General features: G+C 49.4%; 1 protein-coding gene across 1 annotated transcript; it reads right to left on the bottom strand.

The window, feature by feature from the left end:
* Positions 1-819: 819 nt before the first annotated feature.
* On the bottom strand, positions 820-12,596 carry Rasl10b (RAS like family 10 member B). The gene is made up of 4 exons (XM_027923810.2): positions 12,506-12,596; positions 9,348-9,706; positions 3,807-3,931; positions 820-3,333 (listed from the first exon to the last, which is right to left on the bottom strand). Exons 2-4 carry the CDS (start codon positions 9,561-9,563, stop codon positions 3,063-3,065), a joined length of 612 nt encoding a protein of 203 aa, XP_027779611.1. The 5' UTR covers positions 9,564-9,706; positions 12,506-12,596; the 3' UTR covers positions 820-3,062.
* Between the last annotated feature and the right edge of the window lie 5,234 nt (positions 12,597-17,830).

Below are 17,830 nucleotides of genomic sequence, written 5' to 3'. Positions count from 1 at the left end.
CAGATGATAAACATAGACTCAAACTGTTCAGATGAGCAAACGGGCAACATACTATTTCTATTCCAGCATTAGGCCAGGGGTAGTGGGGTGATCCTATATCTTATTGTCCTCCCTCAAATAAGCTCCCTGACTCCTGGCTTCTGGCCATACCCACCTGTTTCCACAACTGTAAGTTATTCAACACATGTGGGTCTGTCCTTGAGCCCCAAGCTTCTTGAGTCCCTCAGCATTGTGGAGGTTTAGGAAGGTGTGTCTTCAAGCATTATCCCATGCGACAGGTGGGGACAAGGTGGAGGGAGCCTTTCTCTTCTCAGGTTCAGCCCACCTTGCCCAACAGTCTTCTCTTTCCTGGAGGTGGCAGGCTGTCAGCTCCAGACAGGGACAAGGGCAGCCAATGCAAAGGCTTCTTCAGGCCACTGTTGCCAAGGACTCCAAAGCTCTGAAGGGTCAACTGGTTGGTGCAGAGTGTTCCTAACACATTTATGTCCAAGAAGTCAAGACTGAGAGACCACAGAATCTCAGCCCTGAATGGGAAGGAACAGATGCAGAAGCAGTTGGGGCTGAGTCCTGTTATGAAAAATTTCCAGAGAGTGGCAAGCAGAAAAGTCGTTTCCCTCCTGGATGGTTTCCATGAATTGGAGGGTTTGGGGTTGGGTGAAAAGGAGAAGTCTCCCACTCTTATCCTTTGATCTCTTGGTTGACCTGGCCTCTGGGACTGGGGGCTATCTCATTACCCTCACTCCTCTTCCACACAGAGCTCAGAAGGCAGGCACCCTTCACTTCCCTCCCTCCATGAGGAAAAGCCAGTCGACACCTTGGTACAGAAACAAGGGAAAACACTCCCTGATTTTTAATCTGACTTCCAATAACAGCTCAATGGGCATCACACACACTTCCAGACCCTGTGGTGGGAAACCCTGGTGGGGGAATGGGGGGAGGACAGAGACTCAAAATGGGTGCAGAGGGACCTGAAATCCAAGACCTGGAGTGAAGTGGTGGCGGTGAGAGGGGTTGGACAGAGGGTACATTCCAATGGCTCCCACGGGGGCAGCCAGAGGCCTGGGTCCCCACCCTCACCTCAGGAACCTCAGAGTTGGGGGTAATAGGGCAGATGAGATGCTGTCATCCTTAACCCCACCTCCTGCTGGGCCAGGAGGTGGGGGCACAGGAGACAGAAGGAGGCAGGCCCTCTTCCTTACCCTCCCAGCCACTCCTAAAAGTGTGGGGAAGGGGAGCCACCTCCTCTGTTTTAGAGCGGGGCTCAGAGAGAGCAAGTCACTTGCCCAAAGCAAGTAGCACAGTGAGACTAGAACCCAGGAATACTGGACAGCCCGAGGTCAGGGCTGTTGCTCTAGGGCTGTGCTGCCTCCAGTGAGTGGAGGGAGTGGGAATCAGTGGGTGTGGGGAGCTGGAGAGAATCACAGATTCCCTCCCTTACTGAATGTCCATAATAAATTCCCCACCCACAGCCCTTACTCCAGACTCGCCTCCATCACTGTTCTGGGCTACTTGATTTCCTGGTCTATTTGCTTCAGCCTTACCTAAGGCTGGATTGTTATTTGTTCCCCTCTTTTAGCAAGGGACCTTGATATCCTCCCACCAGACCAGGGCTGAGGGCTCAGCCTCAAGGAGAACTTCCTTTGGCTGGGGGTGGGGAACATGGCACCCCTTCTCCCTCCCTCCAAATCCCCCAGCAATCCTTCAAGCCATCTCTATAATCTTATTATTGTTATTTCTAAATCGGTACAAAACTGACAGTGATCAGCTCCGGTGACGAGAGGTAGAAACCCGGCCAGGCAGCCGGAGAAAATGGGGGCGGAGTGAGTTAGGGCATAGGGCCAACTGCTGTTGGGACAAAGGGGTGTCAGATCCTGAGGGTGTCCACCTATGGGTGGAGATGCAGGCGTATCTCCCCCAAGCACAGGGGTTCCCATAATTCTTTTCCTGGCTCTGATCCTGCCCAGATTAATAAAGGTAATCTGAGAGCTGAGGCAGGCAGAGTCTGGGGTAGTCAGATTGAGATGGGTCAGGGAGACATAATGGTCACAGGCATAACCTGACCCCCTCCTGGGCACCATCCTGCCTACCACCAACAGCCCCCCAGAACTTGACATCCCCCAATCTGGCAGACCACCCAGTGCAGGAGGTAATAGAGGACTGGAACTTGGCGTCATGGAAAGGAATCTATCCTTTGGGGGATTCCCTCTCCATGCTCTGCCCAAAAAACAAAAAGTTTTAACCCAGGAGGTGATCTGGCTTTGGGGTCAGGAAAAGGGTGAGGGGCACCCGGCAGGGACGGACCATCGAGTTAAGGCTGGAAGGTAGGTTGTTGTGTCTCTGGGGGCTGCTGTGCAGGGAGGTCTCCCTGAAAGTGGGAGAGCTCAGCCTTCTCCCCCTGACTGATCTGGGACCTCAACCCTTGGACCCCTTGATCTGGATCCTTGGGCCACCTGCCTCTCTCTGCCCTGTGCCAGTGGTGCTGACAGTCAGAAGGCCTGGCACCACAAAGATGCCAGGATCTTTGAAAAAGGGATGGATGAAATGAGAGCCCTGTGAGTGGAGCTGGGGGGCGGGGAGGGGGATTGGAGGGTGGATAAGACAGGTGAGGACTAACAGACGCTTGGACAGACAGACACGGAAAAGGAAGACACTGGGCAAAGACAGACACACTCTGGAAAAGATAAGTGGGGGCCTGGCCAAGGTAGCACCTCCTCACCCCACCCTCCATTTCACACACTCACCCCCAATCTCAAATGGCTGTGGTGCACTTTCAGGCCAGGCCAGGCCCCGCACTAACTACAGCACTGAAGGTGGCTGCCCCAGGAAGACAACCGTGGGAGAAGGGGAGTACTGAGTAGTTAGCGGAAGCTCCCCCTTGCCCTCTGCCTCTCAGAGCACGTGTGGAGGTGCTCGTTTGTGGGGTGCCTCAGGCCAGGACCTTCAAAGTTCTATTCTGCTGGCTCCCGCCTCCAGCCCCAGTCCCGGAAGCAGCCCCAGAACCACCCTGCCCTCCTCTGGGGCCAGCGGGTCTGCAGCCTGTGGCTGTGCAGGGCGCCTGTGCATCACATGATGGCACAGCGGTTCCGGCGCAGAGCGCCCTGGAAGCGCAGGGCAGCGTGCACGTGTTTGCAGCGGGCGCAGCCGACGCTCTTGAGCAGCTCGCTGAAGAGCAGCAGAATGTGCCAGTTGTACTTGGCTGAGCATTCCACGTAGCCACACTTCCAGGTCTTGCGCACTAAGTGCGACACGTTCCAGCGTGGGATCACACGACCGCGCTGCAGGTCCCGCTTGTTGCCTACGATGATGATGGGTGTCTCGGAGGTACCAATAACCCTGAAGGGTGAGGCAAGAATCTCAGAACTCTCTTCAGTTTCACTGGACTCTACACTACAGTATGTTCTGTTCCAGGTACAGCTTAAGTCCTTGGGTTGAGTTATATTCTCTAATCAACACAACTGATCCAACAAACAAAACCCCCCAATTACCAGATATTATTGTATCTCCATTTTATAGATGAGGAAACTGAGCCTTATATGTTAACTGGCCTATAGTCATGCAGCTGAGTGATCCTGGAAGTCCTGTTCCTGGAGACTATGCTCTTAACCACTCCACTATCCTTAACACCCCACAGTTAGGGGTGTTGGATTTAACAGAAGTAAGGACAAAAAAATATGAGTATGTGCATATTTGAATGGGTGTGTGAGAACCAGAGGGCACATACACTTCACCACTATTCCTTTTCCTCTGGGGTAGGTTAGCACTGGAGCATTCATAGGGTGGGATTAAATGGAATCATAGCCCCTTACCGCGTCTCCAGGATCTGCTGGCGGATGGTCTTGACGTATTCAAAGCTGTCAAAGCAGCAGATGTCGTAGACCAGGATGTAGGCATGGACACTCCGGAGTCCTCTGCAGCAAGCATCTGCCCACTCCTGTAACACCCAAGCCAGTGCAGGAGTTAGAGCAGCCATGACCAGCCTCCTCCCAGCAGACTGACAGTGCTTTCACCTGCCACTGCACCAGAAGCCTTCCATCTGTCCCTAAGGAGGCCAGGCCCAGAGGGAATGGAGGTGCTCAGTGCTACAGCTTCCCTGCCCCCAAGCCAGGACAAAGCAGGTCACATTGACTGACTTCCAGGGTCACTGCTCGGTCTTGTGTACATCTGGAGGTTAGATCTGCCTTGTGACATTTTGCCCCCTCATCTATTCATCCAGTGCTTTGTTCAACAAGCACATTTATTAAGTGCCTCTAAGATCTCAGCCCTGAGCTCATTATTATATGCTGAAATCCTATCTCCCAATACTCAGTGAAGTATCTCCTCCTCTAAGAAGCCTTCCTGATTTGCCAGCCTTCTAGCAAGCAGGAACTATTCCCCTCATCTCCTGTATTCTAAAAACCCTTTGATTATCTCCTGGGGAAACGTGTTCCATTTTCAATTTCCCACATTTGTTGTAAGCTCCCAAGAGGGCTTGGCCAGAGGGCTTCACTTGACACACTCCTTCCTGTGCTCAGTGCCTAGCTAGCACTGTTGGCTTTTAGCTGATGCTCCTTAATGGCACCACAAAGCCTAGTGAGCTCTCCATGGTCCTGAAGCCCACCTGGCCTGAGCGGAGATCAATGCCTCTAACACTGCCCTGAGATTGCTACCTGATGGGTCCCTTCTGTATACCCCTTTCTGCCCCAAGGGTTGACAAGTAGAAAACCTGAGGAGAAAAAAATTGAGACTGGATACATAAGGCGGGTAGGGTGGGGATTCCATCCTAGAGCAGGACCCAGAGATGGACCTTCCTGAATGTCTGTGGCAACTTCTCAGGGAGAGCTGCAGCTCAAGATGAATAGGCCCCTGGAAAGACTGAATGTGCTAAAGAGAAGATTCATCATGAGATTAATTAGCTAATTAACCTGCCAACAGATGCAACTGCAAGAGAAGTTTCACAAAGCCAGTGTACTGAAAGAAGGGGATCCCTGTCGTTGGGGGGGGTGTAGAGGCCTTCAGGGGCAATGGGAATCAGGTTCTTCTCCTTTGAGGTCCCATGCAAATGATTAGGAGGGGGCCGAGATGTGGTTCAATGGTAAAGTATGTCCCCAGCATGAAGGAGGAGGAGAAGGAGAAAGGAAAGGAAAAAAGACTAGAAGCTGGTGGAGGCATGTCCCCTATGCTAATCTGAATTAAGTTGGGGCAAAGATTGGGAACAAGGGAGAACTACAGCTGGCTCACCACCTTGAGAAAGGACTATGAGGAAAAAGATTTTTGTGGCAGAGGTGGAGAGGGAAGTCTGACTTCAAAACAGCAGTTCCAGCTGAAAGGTTTGGAGGATGCTGCAGTGGATCTCCCCAGGGAGATGATGTGGCATCTATTCTTTGTGCTGAGGTTTTAATTTTTGGTGCAGGGAGAGGATGCTGAGAAAAAAATCCAAAACTGTAGGAAACCATGAACTGGCTTCCTCTCAGACCAGGGAAGAATGCATTCTGTGAGACACAGTGACCCTTGGGAGCCAGAGACCTGCATGTGTATGAGGTTTTCTCTATCCCACACAAGGAGTGGAAACTGGTGGGAAGAGAGAGGGAGGAGAGGCTCCTACTCTCTGCAAGCTCTCTTCCAGGGATAGGGAGCAGCTGCCAGCCTTCCAGGGTGACAGCCCCACCTTTCCCCCAACATGCTCCCTCCTCCAGGGGACCTCCAAGCTGCCTCCCACTCACTTCTCTCTGGGGGCCCTAAAAGGGACAAGCAGAAAGCTTCTGATTGGCTGAGTTATTCCTTTATCCCTTGATTGAAGGGAGGAATCAAGAAAGCACAGCTTTCCTTCCAGTTTGCTCTGTGCGGGGTTCTAATTTGTTCCCCACAAAGACCATTTTAGAGCTGTATTAAGACAGAGAAAAAGGGGCTGAGCATATAGCTCAGTGATACAACATATACTTAGCATGGTCAAGGCCCAGGGTTTAATCCATAGGGTGCATGCATGTGTGAGTGCACATGTGTGCACATGTGTGCATACGTGTGCGCATGCATACACACACACACACACACACACACAGAAGGAGCTATGGAAACTGAGTCTTGTTCCAGGGACATAGAAGCTGAGAGGTTCAGCCACCTGGGGCTCAACCATGCATTTGTGGGTATTTCTTTGGTAGGATGCATATGCCCTCAAACCTCAGCTTCCTTCTCTGATAGAAGGGTCAGTGGAAGGAACAATTTAAGCTTAGACCTAAGAAATACCACTCTCCTGGGCTGGATCTCATTTGACAATGGGGAAGAATGTATTTTTTTAAAATTTTCAAATAATAGCCATCAGGATTCTTGAGTTTATACTGATCTCTGGGGCTTCTAGGGTCCCTTCTTAGTGTTTCTCTGCCCAAAGTCCCCTACCTGTGCTCCAGGAGTAAAATCTACTAGAGTCCCAGGTCAACCATGAAGAAAAAGGCCAAATGATCCAATAGAAAAATGGGCACAGGATATTAATAGTTTTCAGAAAAAGAAACACAAAGGCCTTTAAAACACACGAAAAAATACTCAACTTCACTCATAAGCAGAGATGCAAATAAGGATTACACTGAGAATATTTCATCTCTCAGACTGTCAAAAATATAACTGACAATATACTCTGAGAGTAACAGGTTCTCAGATACAACATTTTATAGAGGGAAATCTGGAGATATCTTCTGAATTCTAGGTATATTTGTCCTTTGATCCAGCAATGCTATTTCTGGGAGTCAAACCCATCTATCTATCTATCTATCTATCTATCTAAAATGTACATGTATATGTATAAAATGACTTATGCACAAAGCTATTCATTGTGGCTTTGCTCAAAACAGCACAAGATCAAAAACCACCCACTTGTCCAACAAGAAGGGATCAGAGGAACATCTTTTTAATGGAGTACCGTATAGTCATGAGAAAGGAATGAGGAAGTCCTTTAGATATTGACAGAGAATGTCTCCAGGTTATGATGTTAAGTTAAAAAAACAGACCAGACTTGGTGTCACACACCTTTAGTCTAACCTGCTCTCTGGAGACTGAGTCCGGAAGATTTCAAGTTCAAGGCTAGCCTGGGCAATTTAGCAACACCCTGTTTCTTATTAAAACAGGAACAACAACAAAAGAAACGAAGTATAGGGCTGGAGGTGTAGCTTAGTGGTAGAGTGGTTGGCATGTGCAATGCCCTGGTTCATTCTTAGCACAAGGAGGCGGGGGAAGAGCACTCTCTATGATTTTTGTTTTTATGTAAAAAAGGAAGTGGAATAAGAATACATTTTTATTTGAGCTAAAAAAAAAAAAAAAGAAAAATCACTGAAGTATGAATGAATAACCAACGAGGGGCTGGGATATAATACAGTGGTAGAACACTTTAGCAAGTGTATGGCCCTGGCAGGCCATGGATTTGATCCCCAGTGCCATACAAAACCAAACCAAGCCAGCACAGTGGTACATGCCTATAATCCCAGGGGCTTGGGAGGCTGAGGCAGGAGGATTGCAAGTTCAAAGCCAGTCTCAGCAAAAGCGATGTGTTAGGGCTGGGGTTGTTGCTTAGTGGTGGAGTGCTTGCCTAATACATGCGAGGCACTGGGTTCGATTCTCAGCACCACATGTAAATAAATAAATAAAATAAATGTCCATCACCAACTAATAAAAATATTTAAAAGAAGAAAAAGCAAGGCACTAAGCAACTCAGTGAGACCCTGTCCCTAATAAAATAATACATAAAAGGGCTGGAGATGTGGCTCAGTGGTCAAGTACCCCTGAGTTCAATCCCCAGTACCAAAACAAAAAACAAAAAACAAACCAATGAGAATGGCTACAGAGTGTAACCATGGGATGAAGGGGGCAGAAATGAGACCAAGATTTCTCTAGACCACAGTATTAAAGATAGTTTTAAATTATTCAAAAATTATAATTGCATTGAAAATAAATAATTAAATGTGAATAAAGGAACAAAGCTTAGTGGCAGGCTGGAGCAAGATATGAGCATCCACTCAGGCTACGATCAAGCCTCCTTTATAGAGAATAAGAGGACCTGACCCCAGGATCTGCTCCCTGGGACAGCTCAGCCACACTGCTTCTGGACAGCTGTGTGGATCAGACTTTTGTCTTTGATGCTGACCCCAGGCACCTAGGATAGGAGAGATAAGCATCTCTGGCAGGTTGGGCCAAGGTCCTCCTGCACAGGGTTGCTGAGACAATGTTAAGCTCCCCACAAGCACTAGCTTCCCAGCCTGAGAGATTGCTGTACCTTTTTTTAAAATAAGGTACTCATTCTTTTTTTTTACATATTTATTTTCAAGTTGTAGTTGGACACAATACCTTTATTTTATTTATTTTTCTGTGGTGCTGAGAATCGAACCCAGGGCCTTGCACATGCTAGGCAAGTGCTCTACTGCTGAACCACAAGCCCAGCCCTGAGATTGCTGTATCTGCTCAGTCATAACTGCCCAAGGCTCCACCTGCTCCTCCTTCTGTGGCTCCACCACAGTGCCTATCTTTAACTGCAAATCTCTGTACACTCTGGTCAGAGGCTTCCTTTATGAGCAAACATATCTTGGAGCCCAGCTTCTCTGTCTACCCTACTTTCTCCCAAGCCACAGATAGAAGGAAGGAGGGTGGGACCTTAGCAAGTTAGGGGAAAGTGCATTTAATCTCCTTAATCTCCAGGGGCACTGGGGGCACTTAAATCCAAACACTGCAGAGAGGGTGCCCAGCAGGCTGATCCTGAGATTTGAGGAAGGAGGGATCACCTAGGAGAAGAGGCCCTTGGGCAAGAAATGATTGGGGTCTCCAGAGTCTCTAGAACACTCTCTTTCCAGATCCCAGCCTGTTCTGTTGTCCCTTTTACAGACAATGAAGATTTAAGTCAGAGTCTGAGGCCCAGAGAAGTAACAGGCAAGCAGCGTTCTCCGCCCTTTTCCTCACTGCTCCTTACCTGTCTATTTAGTTGACATCACCTCCTGTAATGCCCACACACCTGAGTGGATTAGATGCCTCCTCAAGGGCAGCCTTAGCTCACTCCTCTTCTCCAATCATAGCATTTATCATACCATATAATACATGTGTTAGTCTTCTCTCAACAGACTCTGAGTTCTTTGAAAGCCAATTCCATATTATTTTCCTGGCCATTCTGCCCTGGGCCCAATGCAGGGTCTGGCACACATTAAACAGTCATCAAATATTTGTTGAATAAGCTAGCATACAAATGTCTGGCTTCTTGGTGCAGCTCTAAGCAGGGTGACCCAAGGTGCAGTGCAGAGCTCTCAAATCCAGTGGCACAGTCCTGGCAACAGGGCACAGCCTGAGCTGCTTGGAGTCCAGCCTCCTCAACCCCACCAGCCATGGCCCTCAGAGCTGCCTACCTGCAGTGTGTTGACAGGGAAGGCGCTGATGGGCGGGAAGTCCAGGATCTGGAGGTCGTGCACATGGCCGTTCATGACCACAGCAGGCAGGTAGAGGCGGCGGGTGGTGGTGGGCACGCAAACCTCGCTGAACTCGTTGTACAAGAACTGGCGCACGATGGCACTCTTGCCCACACCTCGCGCCCCAAGCACGGCCACCCGGTAGGTGGAGACCATGCCTCCCGCCCCACTCCGCCACCGCGTCCTTGCCTGGGGCTCTCCCGGGCTGCATATTCCAGGGGCTGGGGGCTCAGCCACCGTCAGGACCAATCATTGCTGCCTCTGATTGCTCTCTGGGCCCTCTGTGGACTCCACCTGGACTAGGGGACAAGAGGTGGGCTTAGTGCACAGGCTTATACCTGGATATGTCCTATACTTTTCCACCTCTGGGACTTGGTGGAAGCTCTCACTGCCACTTAGAATGCCTTCCCTTTCCCAGAACCTACCTCCACCTATCCAAAACCTCTCTATCCTTTCTTCTCCATTTTTTCCTGCTATTCCACCAGTACATTTCATTTGACTTGCATTGCAACCTGATTTTTCACCAGGTCCAACTTCCCAACCATGGTAGGCTGCATAGCAGAGTGGAAAGAGCACTGGGCTTGGGTTCAAAAGCCAGCTTTCCCACTGAGCCTGGGACAGGACAGCATCTCCTGAGTCTCTCGGTCTTATTTCTAGGCAAGGATGTCTTGGGGGAGGACTTCCAGGTATTTTATGGGGGAAACAATTCTTTCTTGTACAGATCTGCCCCCCACGGCAGCATGTTACTTCCAGGGAACTATGGAAGTAACTGCTAGCAGTCAGTCTCCAGTCACCATGATGACCAAAAATGACTCCCACATTTCCCAATACCCCCAATCAAAAACAAAATTAAAAACCCAAAGACTTAGAGAAGTGAAGAACTCTTAACCAGCTGAATTGTCAGCTAAGTCTAGCTGACAATGGTGGGGATGCACTAGATGACCACATTAGCTCCGGGACAGCAGCACCGCTGAGCACATGGTTAGCACAGGGTAATCTCCCTATGGGAGAGAGATTGTTATCTCCACTTCAGCAGGAGGCCGAGTGTGCCCAGTCACACATTTGGGAATGGCAACTACTTCATTCTACAATATTGCAGCACTTCTCACTTTCAAGTGTAGTGATTCTAAGTGGTGACTGCCTATAGGCCAAGGGCTGGGTCTGATTCTCTGGCATTCTTTGGGGTTCACAGGACTTGATACAAAGCTGGTGCCCAGAAAAGGGCTGCAAAGCAACTATACTTTGAGAGGGATCCATTAGCTTCTTGCTTGTTCAGTTTCCATGAATTTTAGAGCTTGGGTATAAACTCCAGCTTTGATGTTTCTATGTTGTGGGATCAGTGGGCAAATCACCTGCCCAACCAAGCTGTGCTTTGCACATATTTAAAATGGGGTTAACAACTCCCACTTCTGAGATAACCCCAGTAAGTCTCATAGCCAGGAGAAAGAAAGAACTTTTCTTCTCTTAGGAATGGCAACCCCCATTACTACTAGGTCTAGGACAGGTGGGTTTTCTAGATTCCGATGGGGCCATGCTTTTCAGGGTATGTACATACTCTTCCTTTGTAGACATAGCTGGATGTCCTCAAGCTGTCCTGCGTCAAAGGACTCAATCTATGGGGTGTGTGCGCATGTAGTATAGTAAATTAAGGGCAGGATTTGGAGTGAGAAGTGCTGAGGTTTGAGTCGCTGCTCTGCTGTCCATAAAATGTCACCTTGGGCAAGAAATTCACAGGGTGTTGTGAGGTCATGCATGTAAAGACCAGTGCCTTTACACAGAGTAGGGGCCCAAGGAACATTGACTACTGTTACATGCAGAGGCCTTTGACTCATTTGAGGTTTTCCACAATCTCAATGGGGCCCTCCTAGCAATCCTGGGAGTAGTCACTATCCACTGTTGTATGGATTCACATACATGTGATATGTCTGTGTGAGATTCTTCTCGTTTTATTGAAGGAAAAACAAAATTAAAAACCCAAAGACTTAGAAAAGTGAAGAACTCTTAACCAGTTGAATTGTCAGCTAAGTCTAGGACCCTGATGTCCTATGTATCCCATACATGTCCTTTCCCCAACAGGTGCCTGTACACTTATGTTCCCCCCACAACTGCAGAAGTACCAATTCCTCTTCTCCATACATCCCCTAGGCCCCTCCAGCATCCCTGGACACTGCCAGCTTGGCAGAGAGACTCAGCTGGGTTAATTACATAACAACCAGGTGGGGAGGGGGCAGTCCTAGGGGAGGAAAAAAGGGCAAGGGATGCCAGAGTCTGGCTTGTCTCTGGGTGTGGCAACTTGGGGGATTCTAGGATGTCCCTTACCTGAAGATTCTGCTGGATACTACATTCCCTGTCCACAAAGCAGCCCTTTCTGGGGAGCAGCAGAAACGAAGGCAGGGAACAGCCCTGGAGGCAGGGAGAGGGTACAAGGGGGTACAAGGCTGGCAGGGGCCAGCCTCCTAGAACTCATCAGGCCCAAGGGTGGCCCTGTCCCCAACTCAGAGGTGACCAGCGTCCCTTCCTTCTTCCCAGCCAAGGGTCCTGGGTCTAAAAATTTACTAATGCCACATGCCTGGTTGGGTGGGGATGGAAGGGTCCGTCCTAGGAAGCAGGGCCCAGGCCCCTGAGCTCCCTTCCCAAGGCCTGCGCTCTGCAGTGAGTCTGCAGACAGCGGCGGGCAGGAGATGGGCCACACACTGGGGCCAAAGCCTGGTTCTTGACCCCTTCCCTCCCCCCGGACACCTGGGTCCTTGCCCCCGACCAAGGAGGGCCAGGGCTTTTGCGGATCCCGAGGGCCAGGTCACCGGTCCGCCAGCTGTTTGTCCCCACCACGTTCGCGTGGGGGAGGGTGGAGGGCACGGGAGGATGCTGGGCTCCCCAGGACCTGCCAGGTAGGAGTCAGGGGGACGCAGGCGCCCAGCTCGCTCTCCGCCTCCAGCACCTCACAGGCACCCCCGGCCCCCAGCTGCAGCTCTCACGTGGCCGCCCCGCGCCGCTTCCCCGCCGGCCCCCTCCTCCGTCCCCGCGCCGGTCGCCCGCCGCCCCAGAGGACCCCGACCCAGCCCCGACCCCGGGCCCAGCCCGCTCCCTCCGCCGCTTACCCGGGGCCGTGCTCGCCGCCCCCTGCCCTGGCCGCCGGCGGGGCCGCGCTCCCCCCGGGCTCCGGCGCTGCCGCGGCTCCCCGCCCGGGGGGAGAGGAGGGCCGCCCCCCGCGGCGCAGAGGGCGCGGGCCGGCGGGCGGGCGCGGGGGCAGCGGCGGCGCCGAGGGTCGCGCTCAGCCCTGCTCTGCCGGCCGCGCCGCCCGCTCGCGCCCGCGGGAGAGGGGGCGGGGCATTCCGCTGGGTCCCTGAGCCCGACGGATTCCTCAGCAGCCCCGACCGCTTCCTTAACCCCTAGCCTCGACCTTCACCTCCCTCGAGACTCTCCCTACGAGAATTTAGCTCGAACCTGGAGTGGGAAAAGGGGACGGGAGAGACTCTGAAGTCTGGCTGCGTTCCAACTCCTGCTCTCAGATCCTCGCATCCTCTCCTAACCCCACCTCAAGTTCCCGGTCACCCACCTCCCCAGTTCTGTCCTTCTGACCTTTACCAGTCCACTCGATCAGTTACTGGCAGGAGCCCAGTGTGTGCCCCGCACTGGGGATTAGTCGTCCAGGCTTTTCTCCTCCACCCCCAAAGAGGTCTGAGCAAAGGGTGGTCACTCTCCTCCTTCCCTGCGGCAGTTAGAGGCAGACCAGGCTAGCGCAAAGCAAAGCTGATCGCCTGCCAATGTGTGACCTCCACTCCCGAATGAAAATGCTGTGTCCCTTTCCTCTTCAGTCTGGAGCATTTGCCAGGGTTGAGGGCAAAATGACCCAAGTATTTATTTTAAAACAATCATCATCAACATCATTTCATCACCAATAGCTAACATTTATTGTCCCAGACAATAAATGTGCTAGGAGCTTTGCCTGAATACTCAAATTTAATCCCCACAACGTTCTTTGAGGTAGATTCTGTTCCCCTGTTTTGCAGATGAGATCGCTGTGGATGAGAGCAGCAGAGTAACTTACTTATCTGCAAAATGTGGGAAACAAATGAGAGTCTCTGGCTGGGTAGCTGCTGGGTTTGGCATAGGGCTCACAGTCCAGTGGGAAGGCCAAAAGCAGACAAGCCACTAGAAGGTGTGCAGTGTGTCAAGACAAGGTGCTGGGGGAGGGCAGAGACAGTAATCCAACTCCTTAGTGGAGTCAGTGGAGGCTTCAGAGAAGGCAGCTTTCAAGGAAGCAACCTTTAAAAGAAGTGGACTTAGGGAACGGGAAGAAGGGGTGTTGTAGAAGAGGACTTGCAGACAAGAGAAGTCAGAAGCAATTATAGAGGTTTGAGAAATCAGTCCAAGAACTAGTCAGAAGCCCGGGAAGTATGGTGAGAGGAGAGGCTGAGAAGTTGGTTAGGGTGAGGTCCCAAAGTTCCCGAGTGCCGGGGTGAGTTCAGATAATAGCCCTGCGCTGAAGGGGAAAGCACAGAGGACTTTGGAGCAGGGTAGCATGGTCAGGTTGCATTTTTGATGCCATTAGGGCAGTGAGAGGGATGGTCTGAGAAATCTGCCAAGTATTTTCACCCCTGGGGCCCTGCATCTTCCACCATGACTTTCCAATACTATGGGTCCCAGCTCTCCCACAGAACCCAGTTTTCTTCCTCCCTTTGGGTTCTGTATTTTGGACACCTTCCCAATTGCTCTCCACCCAGATCTGTCTAGGCACAAAGCATGAAGCTGGGCTTCAGAATCAGACAAAGGTGGATTTAACTTCTGGGTCTGTCACTTACAGTGTGACTGAGACAAGTAACTTTTGCTTTTTATGAAATAAAGATGTTATTAGTTGTTGACAGGATATGACTTCCGTGTGTAGAATCCTTAACACAATGCCTGGCAAGGAACAGCGAGTCTCAGTGTGTGGCCTTATTTTTTCTTGTCTTTTTAGAGATACATAGCCATTCTAGGGAAGGGGGGCAACCCCTGAAAAGTGTTTCCATTTGTTCTAGGTTGGCTTCTAGAGGTCTTGGATGTGAGTAGGAGGAAAAAGCCTGGAGCAGTAGCTGAAAGCAAGAATAGGGCTGGGAAGGATAGTGCCTCCTCCCAAAGCAGAATGCTACTTTATCAGGGGTAGAGAGATGGAGAGAAATCGGATGTTACTGTCCCCCGCCAGGATCATTCTGGGGTCACTGGGAGCCTTTTAATTTGATTAAATTGTTTAGGGCACTGTCTCCTGTGGTATCTGAAAATCGTTAATCCTTCTCCTGCCTGAGGATCCCAGGTTTCACGTTATTCCCCTGGGACATAGTTCCATTTCAGCTCAAGGGGGGCTAGAAATAAGAAACTGAGCAATGCTTGCACTCTGACCTCTAGGTCAGTCTTCTTAGAAACATCTCAGCTTATATTAGGGGAAACACAAAGCCATGAGTTAATTATGGAGTTTACTGGCTTTCAGTGGTAGGTCACTTTTTATTAAAAAACAAAAACTAATAGTATCTTCATAGAGTGGCAAATTTGCCTGAATTTAAGGCATTGAATTCATTTTGGTTTGCTGAGAGTTACTTTAGGTCAAGAACGCATACACTCCCAGAGGCCTGTTCCTTCTCTTTCTGTCATTAGGGTTACCTGAGTGAATACATTTGAGAGGCTCCTCCCTTGAGTCTGTCTGGCCTTGACTCTCAGGTGGCTCTGATTGAGCTGAGCAGGCCAGATAAACCAGCTGATCAGGTTCCATGGATCCATCTACACCACATGAGACCCCAGCATAAAGTGGGACAGAAAGGACAAAGATCTGAATCTGTCTACCTCTGCCCCCGCTCCATTATAGCCAAGGATACCATGGGGCATTCAGAAGCTGATTGGCTAGATCTTGGGGCCTCTGACTATAAGTGGAACATGAATGAAATCAGGGAGGGAAAACATGAGGCTAGACTTGAACCTCATCCTCTCAACACCCACACAGTTGGAGAAGGGGGTGAGTGGAGTTCTTGCAGCTCAAAGTGTTCGGGCTCTTCCCAAAGGAGGAATGATTCTAGAGATAGATGGCAGTCTTGCCCCAAAACAATGCTGCAGGAAATTAAATCCTTGAAAACCACTTCTCCACCTGAGAATCTGGGTCTAACCAATCCCCTGAATTAGTCTTTCCCTTGTTGGCCGCATGGAAAACGGCAGGGCAAATGCTACATGAGAATCTGAAAGGGCAAGTTTAGAGCCAACTCAGAAACTTTTCAAGAAACATCCTTGTTGCTAATAGCATGTCTGGGGGCAGATTGGGACTCTAGGATTAGTGTTCAGGAGATAGAAATGGGTAACAACGGGGGAGGTGTCATCTTTCCCAAGTGCCATACCAGGTATTAAAATAAACAGGCTCTTGCCTCCTGGAGCTGGGGGTGGCAGGGAAAAGAAATCTGGGTCCAAGCAAAATCAAAAAAAGCATTAATGCAAGAGGTGGAAGTAGGAAGGCCCAAACCTGAGAGTCCTCAGCCGTTTTCTGCCCTCAGAAACAACATACCTGAGATCTCCATATTCCCCAGTTACCATTCTAGGGACAGAAGACAGTGTAATTGTAGGTAAAATCTGGGGTCTCTGTGCCCAGAACATACTGGTCTTCTAATCAGATGTGACAAGAGCTGAGGAAAGGCAGAACCTATCAGACAACCTTTGGGGGAATGAAGGAGGAACTGGAACGGATCAGGGAAGGCACAGACAGGGGTCAGAAGCCCTGGCTCTGCCACATCTCACCTGAAAAATGGGGGTGATGAGACAGACAAGGGAATAAGCAGGTACCATGTGCGTGGAAGTACTTTACCATTTCTCCCCTGCCACAAGAACACAAACTTTACCATAGAAGAGGAAGTAGATGAACAGGTGTGTCTCTCCAGCAGTGACTTAAAAATTTTTTTATAAAAATATTTTTTAGTTGTAGATGGACACAATATCTATTTATTTTTATGTGGTGCCAAGGATCGAACCCAGTGCCTCATGTGTGCTAATCAACGCTCTACCACTGGGCTAAAAACCCCAGCCCTTTTTACAATTTTTATTTGTTCTTTTCAGTTATAGATGATAGTAGAATATATTTTGACGTATTATACATACATGGAGTATAACTTCCTATTCTTTTGTTTGTCCATGATGTGGAGTTACACTGGTCATGTATTCATAAATGAACATAGGAAAGTTATGTCCAATTCATTCTACTGTTTTTCTTGTGCCCATCCCCCCTCCCTTACCTTCATTCCTCTTTGTCTAATCCAGTGAACTTTGATTCTTCTCTCCACCCCCACCCCTTATTGTGTTAGCAGCCACATATCAGAGAGAACATTTGGCCCTTGGTTTTTTGGTTTTGACTTATTTCACTTAGCATGATAGTGTTCAGTTCCATTCATTTACTGGCAAACACCATAATTTCATTCTTCTTTATGGCTGAGTAATATTCCATTTTATATATATACCAGCTTCTTTATCCATTCATTTGTTGAAGAGCACCTTGGTTGGTTCCATAGCTTAGCTATTATGTAAACTGAGCTGCTATAAATGTTGACGTGGCAGAGCCAGGGCCTCTGACCCTTGTTTGAGTCTTCCCCACTCCACTCCAGTTCCTCTTTCATTCCCCCAAAAGTTCTCCAATAGGTTCTGCCTTTCCTCAGCTCTTGTCACATCTGATTTGAAGACCAGTATGTTCTGGGCACAGAGACCCCAGATTTTACCTACAATTACACTGTCTTCTGCCCCTAGAATGGTAACTGGGAAGTACTGAGATCTCAGGTATATTGTTTCTAAGACCAGTAATATGCTGATTTTAAGTTCTCTGGGTATATGGACCGAGGAGTGGGATAATTGGGTTAAGTGGTGGTTCCATTTCAAGTTTTCTGAGGAATCTTCATATTGCTTTCTAGAGTGGTTGCCACCAATTTGCAGTCCCACCAGCAATGTAGGAGTATACCTTTCCCCTGACATCCTTGCCAAGATTGTTACTTGTATTCTTGATAATTCTGGCAGTGATTCTTAACTCTGACAGTATATTAGAAACACTGGGAGGTTTTTTTTTTTTTTTCTTTAGTTTTTCCCTAGTTTATGCCCTAGACTCATTCAACAGAACCATCTTTTTTTTTTTTTTTTTCCCATTTCCAGATGATGTGTACCCAAAGGCTGAGTTTCTCCCTGGAGAATTTCTTTGCCTAAAGGACATCACTCTAAACTAATGACTCCAAGGGGTAATTTCAGTAAGGCCCCCTGTATCTTTGACCCTGAACCTCAAGACCAACCTGACCCTACTCCTCCCCATGTATTTATTATTCATATTACAATTTGGCCTAACCACAGCTCAACAACTAGGAGTTCCTGGCTAGTGCCAGGACATCCAAGTAATAAAAGTAGCCATGGCTCTGAGTATCAGTTAAGTCTCCCAACTG

Source organism: Marmota flaviventris, chromosome 17 (genome assembly GCF_047511675.1).
Source record: "Marmota flaviventris isolate mMarFla1 chromosome 17, mMarFla1.hap1, whole genome shotgun sequence".
NCBI lineage: Eukaryota > Metazoa > Chordata > Mammalia > Rodentia > Sciuridae > Marmota > Marmota flaviventris.
The sequence above is the reverse complement of the archived record's forward strand: the minus strand, read 5'-3'. Positions and strand labels throughout refer to the sequence as shown.

Bases quoted from the DNA above. Each gene is read 5' to 3' on its own strand.
- Rasl10b (XM_027923810.2), bottom strand. From the start codon at position 9,563: ATGGTCTCCACCTACCGGGTGGCCGTGCTTGGGGCGCGAGGTGTGGGC. The intron at 3,932-9,347 runs GTAGGCAGCTCT...TGGGTGTTACAG, and splicing joins TCCCTGTCAACACACTGCAG to GAGTGGGCAGATGCTTGCTG. The intron at 3,334-3,806 runs GTAAGGGGCTAT...CTCACCCTTCAG, and splicing joins CAGCAGATCCTGGAGACGCG to GGTTATTGGTACCTCCGAGA.